This window comes from Trichosurus vulpecula, chromosome 7 (genome assembly GCF_011100635.1).
Source record: "Trichosurus vulpecula isolate mTriVul1 chromosome 7, mTriVul1.pri, whole genome shotgun sequence".
Classification (NCBI taxonomy): Eukaryota; Metazoa; Chordata; class Mammalia; order Diprotodontia; family Phalangeridae; genus Trichosurus; species Trichosurus vulpecula.
In genome coordinates this window covers 263,169,844-263,186,522 of record NC_050579.1, presented here as the reverse complement: position 1 = coordinate 263,186,522, position 16,679 = coordinate 263,169,844, and the positions used below count along the sequence as shown (strand labels likewise).

Here is a 16,679-nt window from a genome sequence, read left to right as displayed (position 1 = left end):
CATACCCAAGAACTAGAAGTGATTATAAAAAATAAGCTGCTACAGATAAAAAAAATGAGCAGATGAAGGGCAAAGAATCCAATAGCAGAAAGATACTATGGGAATAGATAAACCCGGGGTTCATCTTCAGAGGAGGACACTGAAGCAAAAAAAGCCTCTCCTGCCCCAAGAGTAACATCAAATGGTCACCTGACCAAAAAGAATTCATAGAAGAACTTAAAAAAGACTTTAAAAATCAAATGAGGAAGATTGAGGTAAAAATTTTTTTTTTAAAAATAAGAACAATCCAAGAAAAACAAGAACATTATGAAAAAGTCAACAAGTAGAAAAGTATTTTAAAGAAGAAATTGACTCCTTGAAAATTAGAATTGGGCAAGAGGATACCAGCTAAGTAATGAGACCAAGAAATAATAAAACAAAATACAAAAAATGAAAAAATATTAGAGAATATGGAACATCTCATAAGAAAAACAACTCATATGGAGAAGAGGCCAAGAAGAAAAAACATAAGAATAATTGCTCTACCTGAAAGCTATGATCATAAAAGGAATCTTGACATAATAATACAAGAAATGATTAAAGAAAATTGTCCTGAGGTGATAGAACAAAAAGGGAAAGTAGAAATAGAAAAAATCCACCAATCACCACTGGAAAGAGATCCTATGAGGAAAACCTACAGGTATATCATAGTCAAATTCTGAAACCCCTAGCTCAAGGAGAAAATATTATGGAGCAACAAAGAAAAAACAATTTAAACATGGCAGTGCCACAGTTAGAATCACACAAGACCTAGCAGTGGCGACATTAAAAGTCCATAAGTCTTGGAATACTATATAACAAAGAACAAAAGAATTGGGGTTGCAGCCAAAAATATACCCAGCAAAAATAAGCATAATACTGAATGGAAAAAAATTGGACATTTTAATGAATTGTCAGACTTTCAGGATTTAAAAAAAAACTAACAAACCTGGATTTAATAGAATATTTGACATAAAAGATCCAAGAAAAATATTATCAAAGACTAATTACAAGGGCCTCAATACAGACAGATTGTTTACTTTTTATATGAGGAAATGTAAAATGTATATCTAAGATTGTTATTAGTGATTGGGTAGCTCGAAAGAAAGGTATGGGGTAGACCTGAGTATGATGTGATGCTGAAAAGTAAAATCGTTTAGGGAAAGGTAAAAAGAGTGATTGCCATACATAAATCAGGTGTGAGAGGAAGAACTGATGCAGAGATATTAGATGGGGGAGGAGGGCTGGCATACCGTTCTGGAAACCTACTCTCATCGGGAATGGGTATATGTAAAGGATAAAAAAGTCTTCTAAATTCAGAAAGAAATGAAAAGCTATGGAGGGGAGAGAGGATAAGAGGGATTTTTAGAGGGGAGGGTAAGGGAATAGGATAAGGCAGGGCATAGAAGGGTATTTAGATTAATGAGAGTGGGAAGATAAGAGAGGGATCCTTGGAGGTTAAATAACAGTAACGCAATGTAGTGGGTAGAAGTAAAGTAGGGGAGTCAAAAGGAATAGGAAATAAGAGATACACACAAACATAAAATAAAGATCAGGAGTAGAATTTATCAGGGAAAAAAAGAAGGGGCAATAATCATGATCTCAGACAAAGTCAAAGCTAAAATAGACTTAATCAAAAGAGAAAAATAGGGAAACTACATTACACGTCAGCCATATTAATCAATATTGTTTTAGACTTTAAAATAACTAGACACTATAAGGTTGGGATATTGCTAAGGTGTAGGAAATTATGAGTTGGTGGACTTATAAAAATATGGAAAGACTTGGACTTATGAAGAACGAGGTTATCCAATCTCAGAGAAACAAAGGACAAATCAGCGTAGTAGGGTCTTACATAAATGCATATGAAAGCATATGTCTATATGAGAATATGATAGATATCTAAGTATATGTAAGTTTATGTATGTATATGTATGTATGTGCATATGTATATATGTAAGTATACGTATGTATATATGAGTATGTACGTGTATATATATGTGTGTGTATATATCTATATCTATAAACATATCCACACTTAATTTTAGCCTTCTTAGGGGAGGGGGGAAAGGAAAGGGCGGGGGAAGAACAAAGTAAAAAGTGCACAGCAGAGAACAAAAGAAGATTTACAAGGAAGGAAAGAAAAGATGAATCGCTCTGAATGCAATGGGTAGTATTTATTACATAGGCTTTCTTGAAATGGTATTTATTATTGTATATTTTGAATCTTCTCTTACGTTCTGCTGTGTACATGACAATGCTGTTTTTTTCTTTTCTTATTTTGTATTTAACTTTTAATATTTCAGTTTATGATATGTTTTTCTTTTCTTATTGTATATTTATTTATATACATATATATATATTTATTATATTGTATATTCTTATTGTATATTTAAATTTAAAATAAATTAATTTTTATAAAAGTTACATCATAAACAAATTAGAGGAACAAGGAAGAAGTTGCCCTCAGATCTATGGATAGGGGAACACTTCATGACTCATGACTAAACAAATGATACAAGTTCAAGATGAGGTCAATTCTGATTACAGAAAATTTAAAAGTTTTGTACAAGCAAATCTAATGTAGTAAAAATTAGAAGGGAAACCAGTAACTAGAAAAAACAAAACTTTAATAGTGTCTCTAATAAAAATCTCATTCCAAGATATATAAGGAACTGATTCAAATTATAGGACTAAGAGCCATTCACCCCAAAATAAACTGTCAAAGGATATGAAGCAATTTTCAAAGGAAGGATTGCAAGCTATCAATAGTAATATAACAACCTGCTCTAAATCGCTAATAGCAAAATGCAAATCAAAACAAATGTAAGGTTCTGTCAGACTGGCAAAGATGGCAAATGCAATGTTGATATATATACAGGTGAAAAAAATCACACTTAAGTGATAAAATGCATTGTTATAACTATAGGAAAATAGTCACTCTAATATATTTTTTGTTGGAACAATAGATTGGTGCTAACATTTTGAAGAACAGTACAGGAATTTGCAACAAAAGACATCAATCAATTCTACTGCAAGGACATCATTTCAAAAGTATCATAAAAAGCAAAAAGGATCTGTGCAAAAATATTCACATTCTTCTTGTAATAACAAGATATTGGGAAAAAATACCTCTATCTTTAGCAATTAGAGAATGGCTGAATAAATTGTGTATATTAATATAATAGAATATTATGGTACCATCGAATATTATAAATATGAAGCATACAAGGAAATATGGAAAGATCTTTACTGAGTGACAGAGGAGAGGCTATGATTTCATTGGTTTGAGGAGCACTCACCTTTTCTACAAGTTAGTCTTGGAGGGTTGTCTACAGCCCTGAGAGGTTAAAGTGAGACTAAATGAAACAAAGCTGATTCCGCAGAACGAGAACTGTATGTACAATGACAATTTTTTTTAAAAGGAAGGAAGAAAGGAAGTAGGGGTGGGAGGAAAGGGAGTTGATCACTACCTACCAGATCAAATGATTCCCTCCCAGCCCAGCTGATAAAATCAGAGAAAGGAAGGTAAAAGAAATAATGAGATATCTGTTAAAGTCTTGAATGAAGTATGAGAGCTTACAAGGTGTTACCCCTTTATAAGGTGCAGAGGATTTCTCTGTTTAAAATTGATGAGATTAGAAGATTAGCTAGCCACTGGTTGAGCTGGTGGTTCTGCAAAGGATAAAGAGGGAAGTGACCCAAGGGCAGCAGAGAAGAAAGCTAACTACGGAAGAAGAACCCAGCACTTGGGAGGAAACAGTTCCTTGACTCTCGTAGGGGAGGGAACTTCTCCACACTGGGAAGGTGCCATCCTTCGCAGAGCTCTTTGAGCACTAGGAAACATGGCACTCAGCTCTGAGGAGTGTGATCTCTGATGTTATGGAGTCGTCTCACTTTGGATTCAGCTCTTCCTGACCCCTCTGAGGTTTTCTTGGCAAAGATACTGGAGTGGCTTGCCATTTCCTTCTTCACCTCATTTTACAGATGGGGAAACTAAGACAAACAGGGGGAGGTGACTTGCCCAGGGTCACACAGCTACAGGAGGATGAATCTTTCTGAGTTCAGGCCCAGCCCTCTATCCACTGTACCAGCTAGCTGCCAACACCCAAGTGTGGTCTCTATGAGTCAAGAAGAGAGTCAGGTCTGGTCACTGGGCCTTGAAAAAGCCACACTGAGCTGAAGGATCTGCCCGGCAGATGTGCTATACCCAGGGAGGATACTACAGCTTAGGTGATACAAAAACAAAAAGATACCAATAAAAATTTACTTTTGAAAAAATAACAGCAGCTAGAAGGAGAGGTCATAACGATGGTCTAATGGTTTCTTGTCCAAACCTGTATCTGCTGTTTCCCCAACTCCCTAGTACATTAGAAACAGCTCCCAAGCTTAATATTAAGTGGGTTGTCTACTAATACTTACTTGCTTCTTTTCTTTTCTTGCTTAAGGAAAGTTTGTTCTGTTTCTTCTCTGAGGGTAAAGGATCTAATTTGGGCGGCTGGGTCCCAGGAACTTCTTTAGAGACAGGGATTCCAGGGGAATAAGGTATCCCCAGCAGCTTCCTGGAAATACAATTTTTTAGGAAAATGGCAGAAAGCAGTAAACTGTAGTATCCTCACCTTTAAAGAGCTCAAAGGTATAGGAGTTAAGGAAAACCAAAGAATTCTGAACTCCCTAAGACGCCAAAGACAATTTCATCTGACCCTGTTCTCACTGGCTTCTTCTGCAACCCAGACAAACAGGGGTATCTCATAGACTAAGCAACCTCTGGGAAGGAGTGTCCCACTCACTACAGGTAAGCCCACTATTGGGATGTACTCTGCCTCACCGGGATAAACTTACCCATCCGTGATAGTGGTAGCAGAACTTGTCTCCTTTGCCCCTGGGGAATATTCAATACATTGAGCATATGAAGTCTCTGAAAAACCAAGGCCCCAAATCCATCCCCACAAAATCATAACATTGTAAATAATAAGTTTCTGGAGGAAGATAAAGATCTCTTTCTCTTCTAGATATCTTGGATTAAACTGTTTCCTATTCCTGGAACTGCCCCCGCTGACTACTTGCCAAATCAAAGAATTATCAAATTTTGAAGCTGGACAGGATCTTGAGAGTCATCTAGTCCAATATGTACGTGGCCAAGAATCTAATTCCTCTAGTGATAAGAAATTCATTAACTCCAATCCACTTCTGTATAGCTCTAATTCTTTAGAGAGAAGACGTATGGCGTGTGGAGGGCCAGCCTGAAAGTCAGAAAGGTTTGGGTTCAAGCCCTGCCTGTGTCACGTACAAACTGTATGAACAAAGGTAAGTCCCTTTATCTTTCAATACCCCAGGGGACTCTCTAAGACTTCCCATACTAATGAAATCACAAGTCTGCACAAAAAATTCACATAAGACTGGATGTGTGTGTATGTGTATGTGCTTTTCCTTATTCTAAATCAAAACCATGCCCCTTTAGTTTTCAATAACTTTCAAACCAACTTGTTCCAGGAAGTTTTTCAGACTGATTTGAAACCATCTATTCCCACATCACAGAGTGGCATGTTAGGCCAATATTTGAGTAGGTACAGTAGTAGTCACCGATAATCCATTTTATATTTCCCTTGTCTATCAACCCCCTTTTGAAAGATATTGAATACATACACACACACACACACACACACACACACACATACATACACACACACATTTCCTTAGGCTCATAACCTAACTGAAAAGACAACATGGACTAGACCAAAAAGGTGGTCGTTACTATTTTTTTAATTAGCTTCTCTTCCATCCCTATGGAATCAAGTTAATAAGGATATACTAAGACACTAGGAGGATTGGGAAGCTTAATGCTAATCTTTGAGTATCTGAAGGGCCATTATCCATCTCCTCATAAGTATTGTAAATACAAGACTTAAACCATGGGTAACTAATTTAGGTTAGATGATTAATCTGCCAAACTCATGTAAAAGGCTTTAAAAAATGGCCTAATTCTAGGACAGTTTGGTTATAATACTGTCTAGTGGTTCAGGTATAAGCTAGATGATCTCTCAAACTCCCTTCTAGAATTTCTCCATTCTGTACCTACCAGAGTAGCATGACGGGGGAAGCTGTTAAGCCTACTCTTGCTCAGACACTGGCCACTTTACCCTCCCCACCTCCAACCTCTCCTACCACAGGTCATATCCAGGCACTCTTGCATGGACTTCTGAAGCACACACTGGACAATCTCCTCAAACTGTTCATTGGTGAGACTTGGTGTTTCCTGGAGAGAAAGTGGGATGGGGGAAAGAGAGAGAGAGAGAGAGAGAGAGAGAGAGAGAGAGAGAGAAACTCTGAGATTCCTCCTGTTTTCTGCCACAGCAGCCAGGTGAACATTTTTTTTTAAGTTTGAGATAAGGAACTCACAAAAAGTATCCCCCCTACCCCCCCTACCTTCTTATTCATAAGTACTAGGACCTAAGCGCCTTTATATTGTAAGAAAAATAAGGGATTAAAGTTGTGGTAGGAGGGGGAGAGATTATACATGAAAATGACTGTCCCAAAAGTTAAAGGGTAGGGGAGAAAGACCAGGAGAAAGCAAAGAAAGCTAGGTCCAGTTTTCTCTGAAGGACTCTACATGAGAGGGTTATGGGAGAAGTCGTCCTGCCAGAGGACAGGGAGAAGAATGGCACGATCTCCACCAGACTGTCTAGAAGGTACCTTCTCTGTTTTCCTCTCATCTCTTTTAGTGTCTTCTTCTTTGCTAGTCTTGGTAGCTAGGGGCCCCTTCCCCTCTTTGTCACTTCCTGAACTCTTTTTTGCGACTTTCTCCTTTTTCTTCTTCTCTGTCTTGTCTTTTGGCAGGCCTTGCCCAGCATTCACCTCAGGGAGCCTGATCCCCTGAGTATCTTCATTGTTGGGGGCATCCAGAGAGCAAGGGATCTCGGTGTGAGCTTTTCGTCCAGGTGGTGTAAAGGCCTTCTTTGGGCCCTTCCCATCTTCTGAAATTGAAATTTGGTCATTCAGTAGTATTTAACATGTACCCAAGAGCTTATGTAAAAGTGAAAACCTTAGATATTCAGTTAGCTAATTTATGCAACTGTGAGAGGAAATAATGTTTTTCAAAAGATTACTGATTTTATCTTTGGGTGATATTTTATTTCGTTCTCTTATGTCATTACTAGAGGGAAAGTCTATAGGTGGCTGCTGGTACTCTCTTTCCTACCTAAGATTAACTTGGAACTGTTTTTAAAAGTCTTGTCTTCCTTTCCCTTCAGTATGTCCTTAAAACATAAAGTCCAGACACCTTAGCATGATATTCTCCTCCCAAGAACCTATGTGGACATATTTCCTTGTATTCCTTTCCATGGACCTTATTCATTTAACAGTTTGCTACTTATTTTGCCCCATGTGCTTTTAACTTTTCTCTGCCAATTGAAAACTTACCCATACTCAGGTAAAATGTCATTTCCTTCCTGAAGATGTGACGATCCTTTAAATGGAAATGATCACTAACGAATTTCTAGGGCAATTTGTTTGTATCTCTCTGAATGACATTTATTATACTCTACCTTGCATTATAGGTACCTGGAGATGCCTTTTATCTCCCCTACTCAACCTCAAGCTATGGGAGAGCAGAAAAATGCCATCCAGGTTTCCAGCTTCTATGCTCCTGAACATGTGCCTGTGCTCTTCGCTTACCCTGCTCATGATGCCTAAAATGTCTTTTTTCTCTTTCCCTGACTGCTGAATTCTTACCTGTCCCCTAAAGCTGCAGAGACAATGTGCCACTGTGGCTAGAAAGCCAGCCTGGAGGTTCTACTTTGGAGTCCCACCTTGACCCCTACCCAATGTGACCCCGGGCAATGCGTTTAGATACTTAGGGCTTTAAACAACTCTTCAGGAAGAAAACTTGCAGAGAAGGTGCTGACCTGCATTGTTTGAGGGAATTTCTTCTCCTGGGAGTTTCTTCTACTAATGAAATGACAAGTCCAGTCCCTATCAGTATCCTATTAAAGTCCAACCCAAATGCCACCTCCTCCATGAAGCCTTTCCTGATCCTCACCTGAGCACTACCCTCCCTAACACTAACAGCTGACGTTTCTATGTAGCATTTTAAAGTTTGCAAAAGTTCTTTCCATACATTATCTCACCCGAGCCTCAATCCTACAAAGTACAACAAATGTGATTGTCCGTGCTTCACAAAAGAGAAGCCAAGATAAGTGAAGCAAGTGACTGACGTGGCCAGTAAGTATCAGAGGCAAGATATGAGGCCCAGCACCCTATCCACTAAAGCAAAATTTCCTTTCCTCTCAGACCTCACACCGCACTGGTTTGATAACTGTCTAATGAAATTATTATGTGATATTGTATCTGCGGACATTTGCCAAGTCCAACCATCCCATCCTGGGTCTTTTCACCTTCTTCTCTTCATCTCCAAGTAGTTGTGTCTTAAAAGTCAAAACTGGGCTCTCTCCTACACTCAGAATAGAATCTAGGACAGGGGCGGGGACACCTGCAGCCTTGGAGCCACATGGGGACTTCTAGGTCCTTGGGTGCAGCCTTTTGACTGAGTCCAAATTTGATAGAATAAACCCTTTTATTAAGGGGATTTGTTCTGTGAAGTTTGGATTCAGTTAAAGGGCAGAATTTGAGGACCTAGAGGACCCCCTGTGGCCTCGAAGTTTAAGATTCCCCATCCCTGATCTAGGACCTGATGAGAATCCAGTCACTGAGACTATAGGAGGAAGGAAACAGGCTTGGACAAAGCTGGATCACAGAAGCAGATTCAATAGCTGGAGGAGACCTTAAAAGCCACTGGTTCCAATGTCCTCATTCTGCAGGTGAGGAAATTGGGGCAAACAGAAGTTAGGTGACTTGTCCAGGGTACACAGCTAGAAAGTGTCCAAAGCAGGATTCCAACTCAGGTTGTATTCCTGATTCCAGGCTCACTACCCACCGCACCACCCAGCCAATTTTTATTTTTTTTATTTTATTTTTTTTAGTTGCTGAAGGGTTGTCCTTAATGGGAAGGAGCTTCTGGAATGGTCAGTGACTAGGAAAAGAAAAAAAAGGAATTGAGGAAAAGAAGTATCTCCTACTTTGACTCACCTTTGTTGTTTAAGGTCATCATCATTTACCTTCTCTTTCTGCTGAAAAAAAATGAAAAAGAAATTAAACGTTAATTACTCAAAAACAGACATGAATTTTACTTTCCCTTTAAATCATTATCTGGAAGAAATTTCTTTCTTTTTTTTTTTGGAGGGGGGAAGGCAGGGCAATTGGGGTTAAGCAACTTGCCCAAGGTCACACAGTTAGTAAGTGTGTCAAGTGTCTAAGTCCAAATTTGAACTCAGGTTCCCCGATTCCAGGGCCCGTGCTCTACTCACTGCATCACCTAGCTGCCCCCGGGAGAATTTTTTAATAGAAAAAGGAAGAAGTTATTTCTAGAATTCCATTAGACTTCCATGCTTCCCACTCTGCCCAAGTCTAGGATCTATAGCTCCAAGGTCAAGCCAACTTTCTTCTGCTCCCGCAGAATAGAAAGACAGGGATATCTCTTGAGACATTTCCAGGGTGTCAGTTTTCCCCGTTATCCCTGTTCCCCCATTCCTTTGCAGTTAGAAAGTCCTTTCTGACTGTCACTAGGACAAAGCCTTCATCTATTCCTAACTGAGAGCTTAGAGTAGCAAAGACCCAAGTCAGAGAACATAAAACTGACAAGCTTCTACAAAATCAATGTGGTTATAACTAGAAGGAAAATGGGGGGGGGGGGGGGGGGGATTTTTTTCCAGGTTTCTTTGATAAAGGCCTGATATTTAAGTTACACAGGGAAGTGATACAAATACACACCAATAAAAGTCATTCCCAATAGGCAAATGTTCGAAGGATATGAACAGGCAGTAAGTGTGCAAAAGAAAATGTGTAAACTATCAACAACCATATAAAAACATCCCAAATCACTAACAAGAAAAATGCGAAAACAACTCTGAGGCTCTACCTGGTGAATGTTTAACAATGGGCTCTCCCCTCCCCCCCAACACATTTAAGTATAATTTGCATTATCAACATTTTCCCTATCACTTTCTTAAGTCTAGCCAGAGGTTCTCAAAGTGGGTGATACTGCCCCCTGGGGGGTGCTGGAACAATCAGGGGGAGGTAGTAGCCTGGGGTGCAATTGAGGGGTGTTGAATAAAAATAAGGGGGCAGCGGAAGCACAAGGAAAGAAGAGAGTTTAGAAAAACTGCACATGTTTCATCTGTTGTGTAACAGAGTTAAAAGTCACAGTGATTTCATTATTTTCAAATAAACACACAAAATACAAGTTATAACTGGTCAAGTTAGTTATAACCGACCAGTGGTCAAGTCCGCCGGCAGGTCTTAACAAGCAAGCGTTGGCAGGCGAGCACGTCTGGAATTGTCAGGAAGTCCAGCATGCAGCGGCAGGAACATGTGCACTTGTTTGCAACACCACACTGTAAGGTTACATGATGCAATGTTGCATCATCCAAATTTCAATGCAGGAAAAAACCCACAAATTTACAACAGATTGTTAAATTTAAAATGTGTCATTTTCCAAACAATTTATATTTTTTGAAATGATGCAAATTAAAAAAACTTAAAGGGTTAAAGAAAATAGATTTGGGGGGCACTGAGTAATTTTTTTTAAAAGGGGGCGGTACACCAAATAAGTTCGGGAACCTCTGGTCTAGACAATCAGCAAAACAATAAATCAAGCCCTGACTTGTTACAACATTTGCCTATTTTGATTTCCAAGGTGTAAACGCTCACTCTGAACATTAAATAATTGCTTTGCGAGAGTCAGTGTGAGCTGGCTCTAGCGCACCACTGACTTCACACTCATCTACCCGTCAGATCAGCAAAGACGGCAAAAAAGGAAAATGACAGAGCTATTAAGTGGTACAACTGTTCTGGAAAGTTCCGAAGAGCTCTGCCCCAACTAAACCCTGCAGACCTTTTGCCCTGTAACACCTCCACTGAGCCCAGACCTCACAGAGATGCAAGGACGGGAGGAAGAGCATCTATAGGTACAAAGATATTCATGGCAGCACTTTTTGTGGAAGCAAAGAACTGGGGAGAGGGTAGAGACGCTTCATTTGGGAATGACTGAACAAATCACAGTCTACGAATATAACAGAATAGCATTAAGTGGTAAGACAAAAAGAGAAGGATTCAGAGAAGCCCAGGATCGTAAAAAGAGCAGAACCAAGAAAACACACTTACAAAAAATTTACAAAAAATACAAATTTATACAAAATCTATACTGATTGTAAAGGAAAATAATTGGGAAAGATTTAAGAACTCTGACCAATCATAGCTCCCAAAGACTACCATAGGAGAGCTACAAGGTAATGGATATAAATTTACTTATAAGCACTTCCTCTGATACTCCTGGAACATACTCTCCCATGTACCACTTCCGTCCTCGGGGCAGTAGGCTCAAAAGTTAATCCTACGCCTCCATAGCACTTGTCCCACCAAGTTCACACATCAAGGGCACACGAGGCCACGTGGGGCCTTCTAGGTCCTCAGGTGCGGCCTTTTGACTGAGTCCAAGTTTTACAGAACAAACCCTTTTATTAGGGGGATTTGTTCTGTGAGGTCTGGATTCAGTCAAAGGGCCACCCTTGAGGGCCTAGAGGGCCACATGTGGCCTTCAGGCCGTAGGTTCCCCACCCCGGCCTAGTGAGTCCTGCCACTAAAGTCCCAAAGGCCACTCCTAAAAATTTCTTTTTCCTAAAGGTATCAATACTACAAAATTGGCCTGGATTCTAGCTCCTAGGCTCCTGTGACTCACTCTCCCACCCTTTGAACCTATTCCTCAGAGACTCTGCTTCCATCATATAAAATGGAGGAAGAAAAAAAAAACCCACCAAGGTCAAGGTCAAGTCAGGGACCAAAGCCCATTTTTCAGGGCTTTACCAGGGAGGGCCCAGGGTCACTCACCAGAAGCTGCGAGGCGAGGCATCACCCAGCGGAGTGGCAAAGAGGAAGTGCTCTGAAGCCAATGCTCTGAAGCCAATCAGAGAGCCTCCTCCTCACCATGTGGTTAGCCAGACAGAACTAGTTACAAAATGTAACCAGACAGCCTGTGGTCACGAGGACCCTGAGTTCAAATGTGACCCTGGCCAAGTCATTTACCTCACTCAGCCTCAGTTTCCTCCTCTTTAAAATGAGGGTAATGCGGAAGTTGTCTCAAAGAATTGACTTACGCTGCCATTCTGCAATTCTGCAGGAGGATGGGGCTGAACAGAATTAGTGTATTAGTGTCCTGTCCCTCGAATATAAATGGAAAATAGTCTGCCCTCCTCCAAACTAGCAGGAAAGTCAGGACTGGAAGAATATGAACATAAATCGGGGGACAGAGGGACGTTAGAAATGGCTATATTTTGAATATACACATGCACGTTTTCAGACAATTCAGATCAAATCTTCATCCATATTTGAACCACATGCAAAATGTATTTTTGGAGCTCAGTTTTTTGGATAAACAGGGGAGCACTAACTAGTCTTTCTGAGATAGCTAAATAGTATAACTCTGGGGACCCTAGACCCCGTCATAATAACATACATCTATGTACAAATGCTTTTATAATGGCTGAACTTAGTCTGAAGGCGCAGTGTGAGAAGTATAATTTTAAAACAAAAATCTTTATCAAAGCACCACTTTAGAAACCAGGAAGGAGTGATACTGATGGCTCAAATGGCTGATCCTTCGCTTTGGCTGGTTCAAAAAGGTAGAGAATACAGAAAATAAATGAATAAATACAAAAATATCACAAACATTTCATCTCTCTGGGACCTGAACACCGCTGGCTGGTCAGCTAATTCCTCAAATTTCAACATAAACTCTAATGTGATGCTTGAAATTTTGATGTTTTCTTTCGTGTCTTAACTGAAACTGAAGAATCTGAAATGTTATGGTTTGATGAGGTATTATAAAAAGTCTAGAATACATCTATCACTTCTCACTGGGATTGCTAAAATTGAGGGGCATACGAAGAAGAGGAAGAGGAAGAGGGAGAAAGAGAGGGGGGAAGGGAAAGAAGAGGGGACTGTGAGAAGTGCTCCAAAGAATTAAGACCTGGGTCCCTAAGTTTTTTTAATATTTTGATGGTGGTTTCCTTTGTAATCCTATGTATCTTACTTTATGCATTTAGAAACATTATTCTGGTGAATGCCTAGCCTTCACCAGACTGCCAGGGGCTCCATAGTACTACCCTTGCTTGAAGCGACAAGTTATATTCATGTGAGAAATATTTTGCTAAACTCCTTAACTCAGGCAAACAAAAAGTCTGAACAAGTCAATTCTTCCTACTTAGCCTTGTGTAGGATATGCATTGTGTCTCCCTGACATGTCTTTCCCCCTTAATCTTTACAGCAAGTGCATTCACCTGTTTTTAAGCTGCTTCTCCTGACAGAACACAAATAAACCCTTAAAATATTCCAAAAAGCTAAGAAGTTAATCTGACTAGGTTTCTTTTAAATATGCTGTTAGATTTCCTTTCAGCATGTGAGTCTAACCTCATTTGAGAAAACATCATTTTCATGGCTGATTTAACTAATAATATTCAAATACTCAATGGAATCTGCAATTTGATTGACTAGTTAGAGGCAGCGGTATTCCACATTTGCATGTCTTAAAGAAGCACCAGTAAAATGTTGGCACTGAAAATATGGGGGGGGGATTGTGGCAAGCTGGCTCCATTTGGGGTACAGAGGTGTGGTATACCATACAGAATCACCTCTAGATTCTACCCAAAAATTCACAGAGAGATCCCCAGTCCTGAAGAGATCCTAGGACATCCATGCAGGGCAAGAGGAAAGAGAAGGGAAGGAAGAGGAAAGGAAAGGAATAGGCATTTATACAGAGATCCTACCATATGCCAGGCACCTTTAAAAAATACATATTATCTCATTTGAGTCTCACAACAACCCTTCAATGGTGGTATCATTATTTCCATCTTACAGTTGAGGAAACTGAGGCAAACAGGGGTTAAGTAACTTGCCTAGGATCACACGGTTGGTATCTGAGGAGTATTTGAACTTGACTTCTTGACTTTTGGCCCAGCACTCTATCCACTGTGCCACGAGCTGCCTCAAAAGTACAGATGTCAAGAATGAAGCACAGAGGTCAGTGGGCCACCTTGGAGCCTTTAGAATTCCCAGTACTCCCTCCCGAGATTAGCAGACCCACACCCAGCCCGACCTAGCCTGGCCTAGCCCTGCCAAACTGAGTCAAGCAAAGCCCAAGCCTCCCCCAAGATACCTGGCTGATGGAGGGCAACTTTGGTGAATTCTGTGTAAGTCCAGCCCTGCACTCTGTGCCTGACCCTGTCAAGGAATGTCACAGGGTCCTCTGCACTTGTCTTTTTGAGTTGCCATATTTTTCAGAAACACTGCACCCAGAGTGTGCAGGAGGCCCTGAATGTGACAAGGACGAAGTCCCCCCCAAGCTAATCTGTTGTTTGCATCCCAAAGTGGACTCCCTGTGTGTTGGGAGTCATGACAGATGCCAGTCAGTCTGCACTAGGCTGAGAAACTGCTTGTGCAGCTGAGACCCTTGTAGACAAGCAGACCACCCTATTTTCATGGTCTAGCAGTTCGGAAGGGAAAAAAGAAATACAACTTTTGCCATTGTCTTGCTCCTCCCCTGTTCGAGGGGTTTTATCCTTTTCTCACCTTTACTGCACCTTTGCCCCTCTCATGCCACGCCCCTTTAGGTGGAGATTTGTGCTTCTTCCTCCTTCCTTTGTTGTATTATCATAAATATGCAAACTTTGTATGGATTGTGAATTTTTGGAGTTCCACGCATGTTCATTCCTCTTGTAACAAACCTAGTTTTCATGGAAGTTTCATGAAGTTGTGATTGTCTGCTGACAACCCAAAGAACACCCTAGCCCGGACCGACCTTTCCTCCAGCCTTTGGCTGTCTGTCTCAGCCCATCTTCAGAGAGAGGAGCCTCTAGGCATTCTAGGCTAAGCCAAACAGAGCCTGAGACTGACCTAGTCCTAACAGTACCCAGATACAGCCTTAGCCTAGAAGAGAAATCAACTTTTGAGTTTTCTGAGAAGGATACAGCATGGCACCAGCAGCTAGAACTCAACTGCAGAAGAAAGGCCCTAAGCAAAACCCAGCCTGAACAGTCTGTCTTGACAGTCTTTGGCAGGAACCTAGCTACCAGCATAGCTCTTGACCAAAAGAGCATGGGGGGAGGTCCCTAGGCAAAGCCTAACTGGGATAAGTCCTAGAATCCTATGGTAAGAGGGAGCCCTGAGACAGAGTCCAGCACTGGGGCAGCCCCAGAGTCTCTTGAAGGAAGGACCTATTCTGGCCAACCAGTCTCAGAACCAGAAAGGCCTTTAGTTACAGAGCTTGACAGAGCAGTAGGCCCTCCATGAGCAATCCAAAGAAAATTCCAACCACCATGAGGAAATATTTTGGGGAATTAATATCAAAGTGAATATTGACCCCATAAAAAGTAAAGCCTCAGGTCGAAAATGTCCTGGACACATGGAATACAAAAGTTACCCTGAGGAAATGAAGCAAGATACAGAATAGAAAAGCTAGGAAGGAGACAAGAGGGAAGGAAATGACACCTTAGAAAACCCTGTAGAAAGCGGTCATCTAAAAACTGAATGCCCTGAAAATCAGAATGGGTCGGACAGAATCAATGACTCCGGGACAGCCAGGTGGCGCAGTGAGTAGAGCACCAGCCCTGGAGTCAGGAGGACCCGAGTTCATTTGGCCTCAGACACTCAACACACTGACTAGCTGTGTGACCTTGGGCAAGTCACTTAACTCCAATTGCCCTGCCCTGCCCCCTCCAAAAAAACCAAACAAAAACAAAAAAAGAAAACAATGACTCATCAATACAAGAAATATAAAACAAAACTAAAAAAAAATTGGATAAAGCAAAGGAGAAGACCTGGAGAAGAGGAGAAACAATTGGAGAATTATCGGACCACCTATCTGAAAATTATTATCAGGAAAAAACAAGCCTGGTTACCGGATTTCAGGAAGTCATAAGCGAAGGTTGCCCAGGGCTATCAGAACCAGAGGGCACAGTGAAAAGAGGAGCAATCCACCAGTTCCCAAAGTTCCCAAGCCCATCATAGCCCAGACCCAGAGCTTCGAGGAGCCACAAGAAGGGGAGAGGAAGGGAGGGAAGATGATGAAATGCCTGCCGAGTGCCTGATCGTGATCCTTCTTCTACAACTGAGGAAACTGAGGCAGAGAGAGGTGAAGTGACTTTCCCAGTCACACAGCTAGTGTCTGAGGCCACATTTGAATTCTGGGCTTCTTGTCGCCAAGCCCAATGCTCTCTATCCAGCGTACCGCCCGGCTACCTAGCATTTACTACGCACCTACAATGCTCCAGCCATTATGCTAAGTACTGTAATACATATTATTATCTCATTCGACAAGCACTGCACAAGACTGAGCGTTTGTCACTAAAAAGGAGAAATGAGCTTAGAATATGATATTTCAAAAGGCAAGAGATAAAAGCATACAACCAAGAATAATGTATATGGCAAAACTAAGTAAAGGATGACGGGGCGGGGTGTGGATTTTTAATTTAATTGAGGATTTCCAAGCATTCCTGATGAAATGGCCAGAACTGAGTAGACATTGAGAAACGGAAAAGCGGTGACAAAAGAAAAAG

At 40.8% G+C, this 16,679-nt stretch overlaps 1 protein-coding gene across 6 annotated transcripts in view; it reads right to left on the bottom strand.

Annotated features, from left to right (window-relative positions):
- Positions 1-16,679, bottom strand: part of ZCWPW1 (zinc finger CW-type and PWWP domain containing 1) — a 42,592-nt gene that overhangs the window by 19,355 nt on the left and 6,558 nt on the right. For 3 of the 6 annotated variants that reach the window (XM_036767506.1, XM_036767509.1, XM_036767510.1), the window contains exons 2-6: positions 9,103-9,143; positions 6,712-6,992; positions 6,184-6,274; positions 4,861-4,900; positions 4,441-4,580 (exon numbers count right to left, since the gene is read on the bottom strand). In XM_036767506.1, coding sequence (XP_036623401.1) covers positions 4,441-4,580; positions 4,861-4,900; positions 6,184-6,274; positions 6,712-6,992; positions 9,103-9,127 — 577 coding nt within the window. In that variant the 5' untranslated portion in view covers positions 9,128-9,143. Of the gene's footprint in view, positions 1-4,440; positions 4,581-4,860; positions 4,901-6,183; positions 6,275-6,711; positions 6,993-9,102; positions 9,144-11,958; positions 12,013-16,679 lie in introns of those variants that run through there. The other 3 variants (XM_036767511.1, XM_036767508.1, XM_036767507.1) reach the window with 3 other exon arrangements.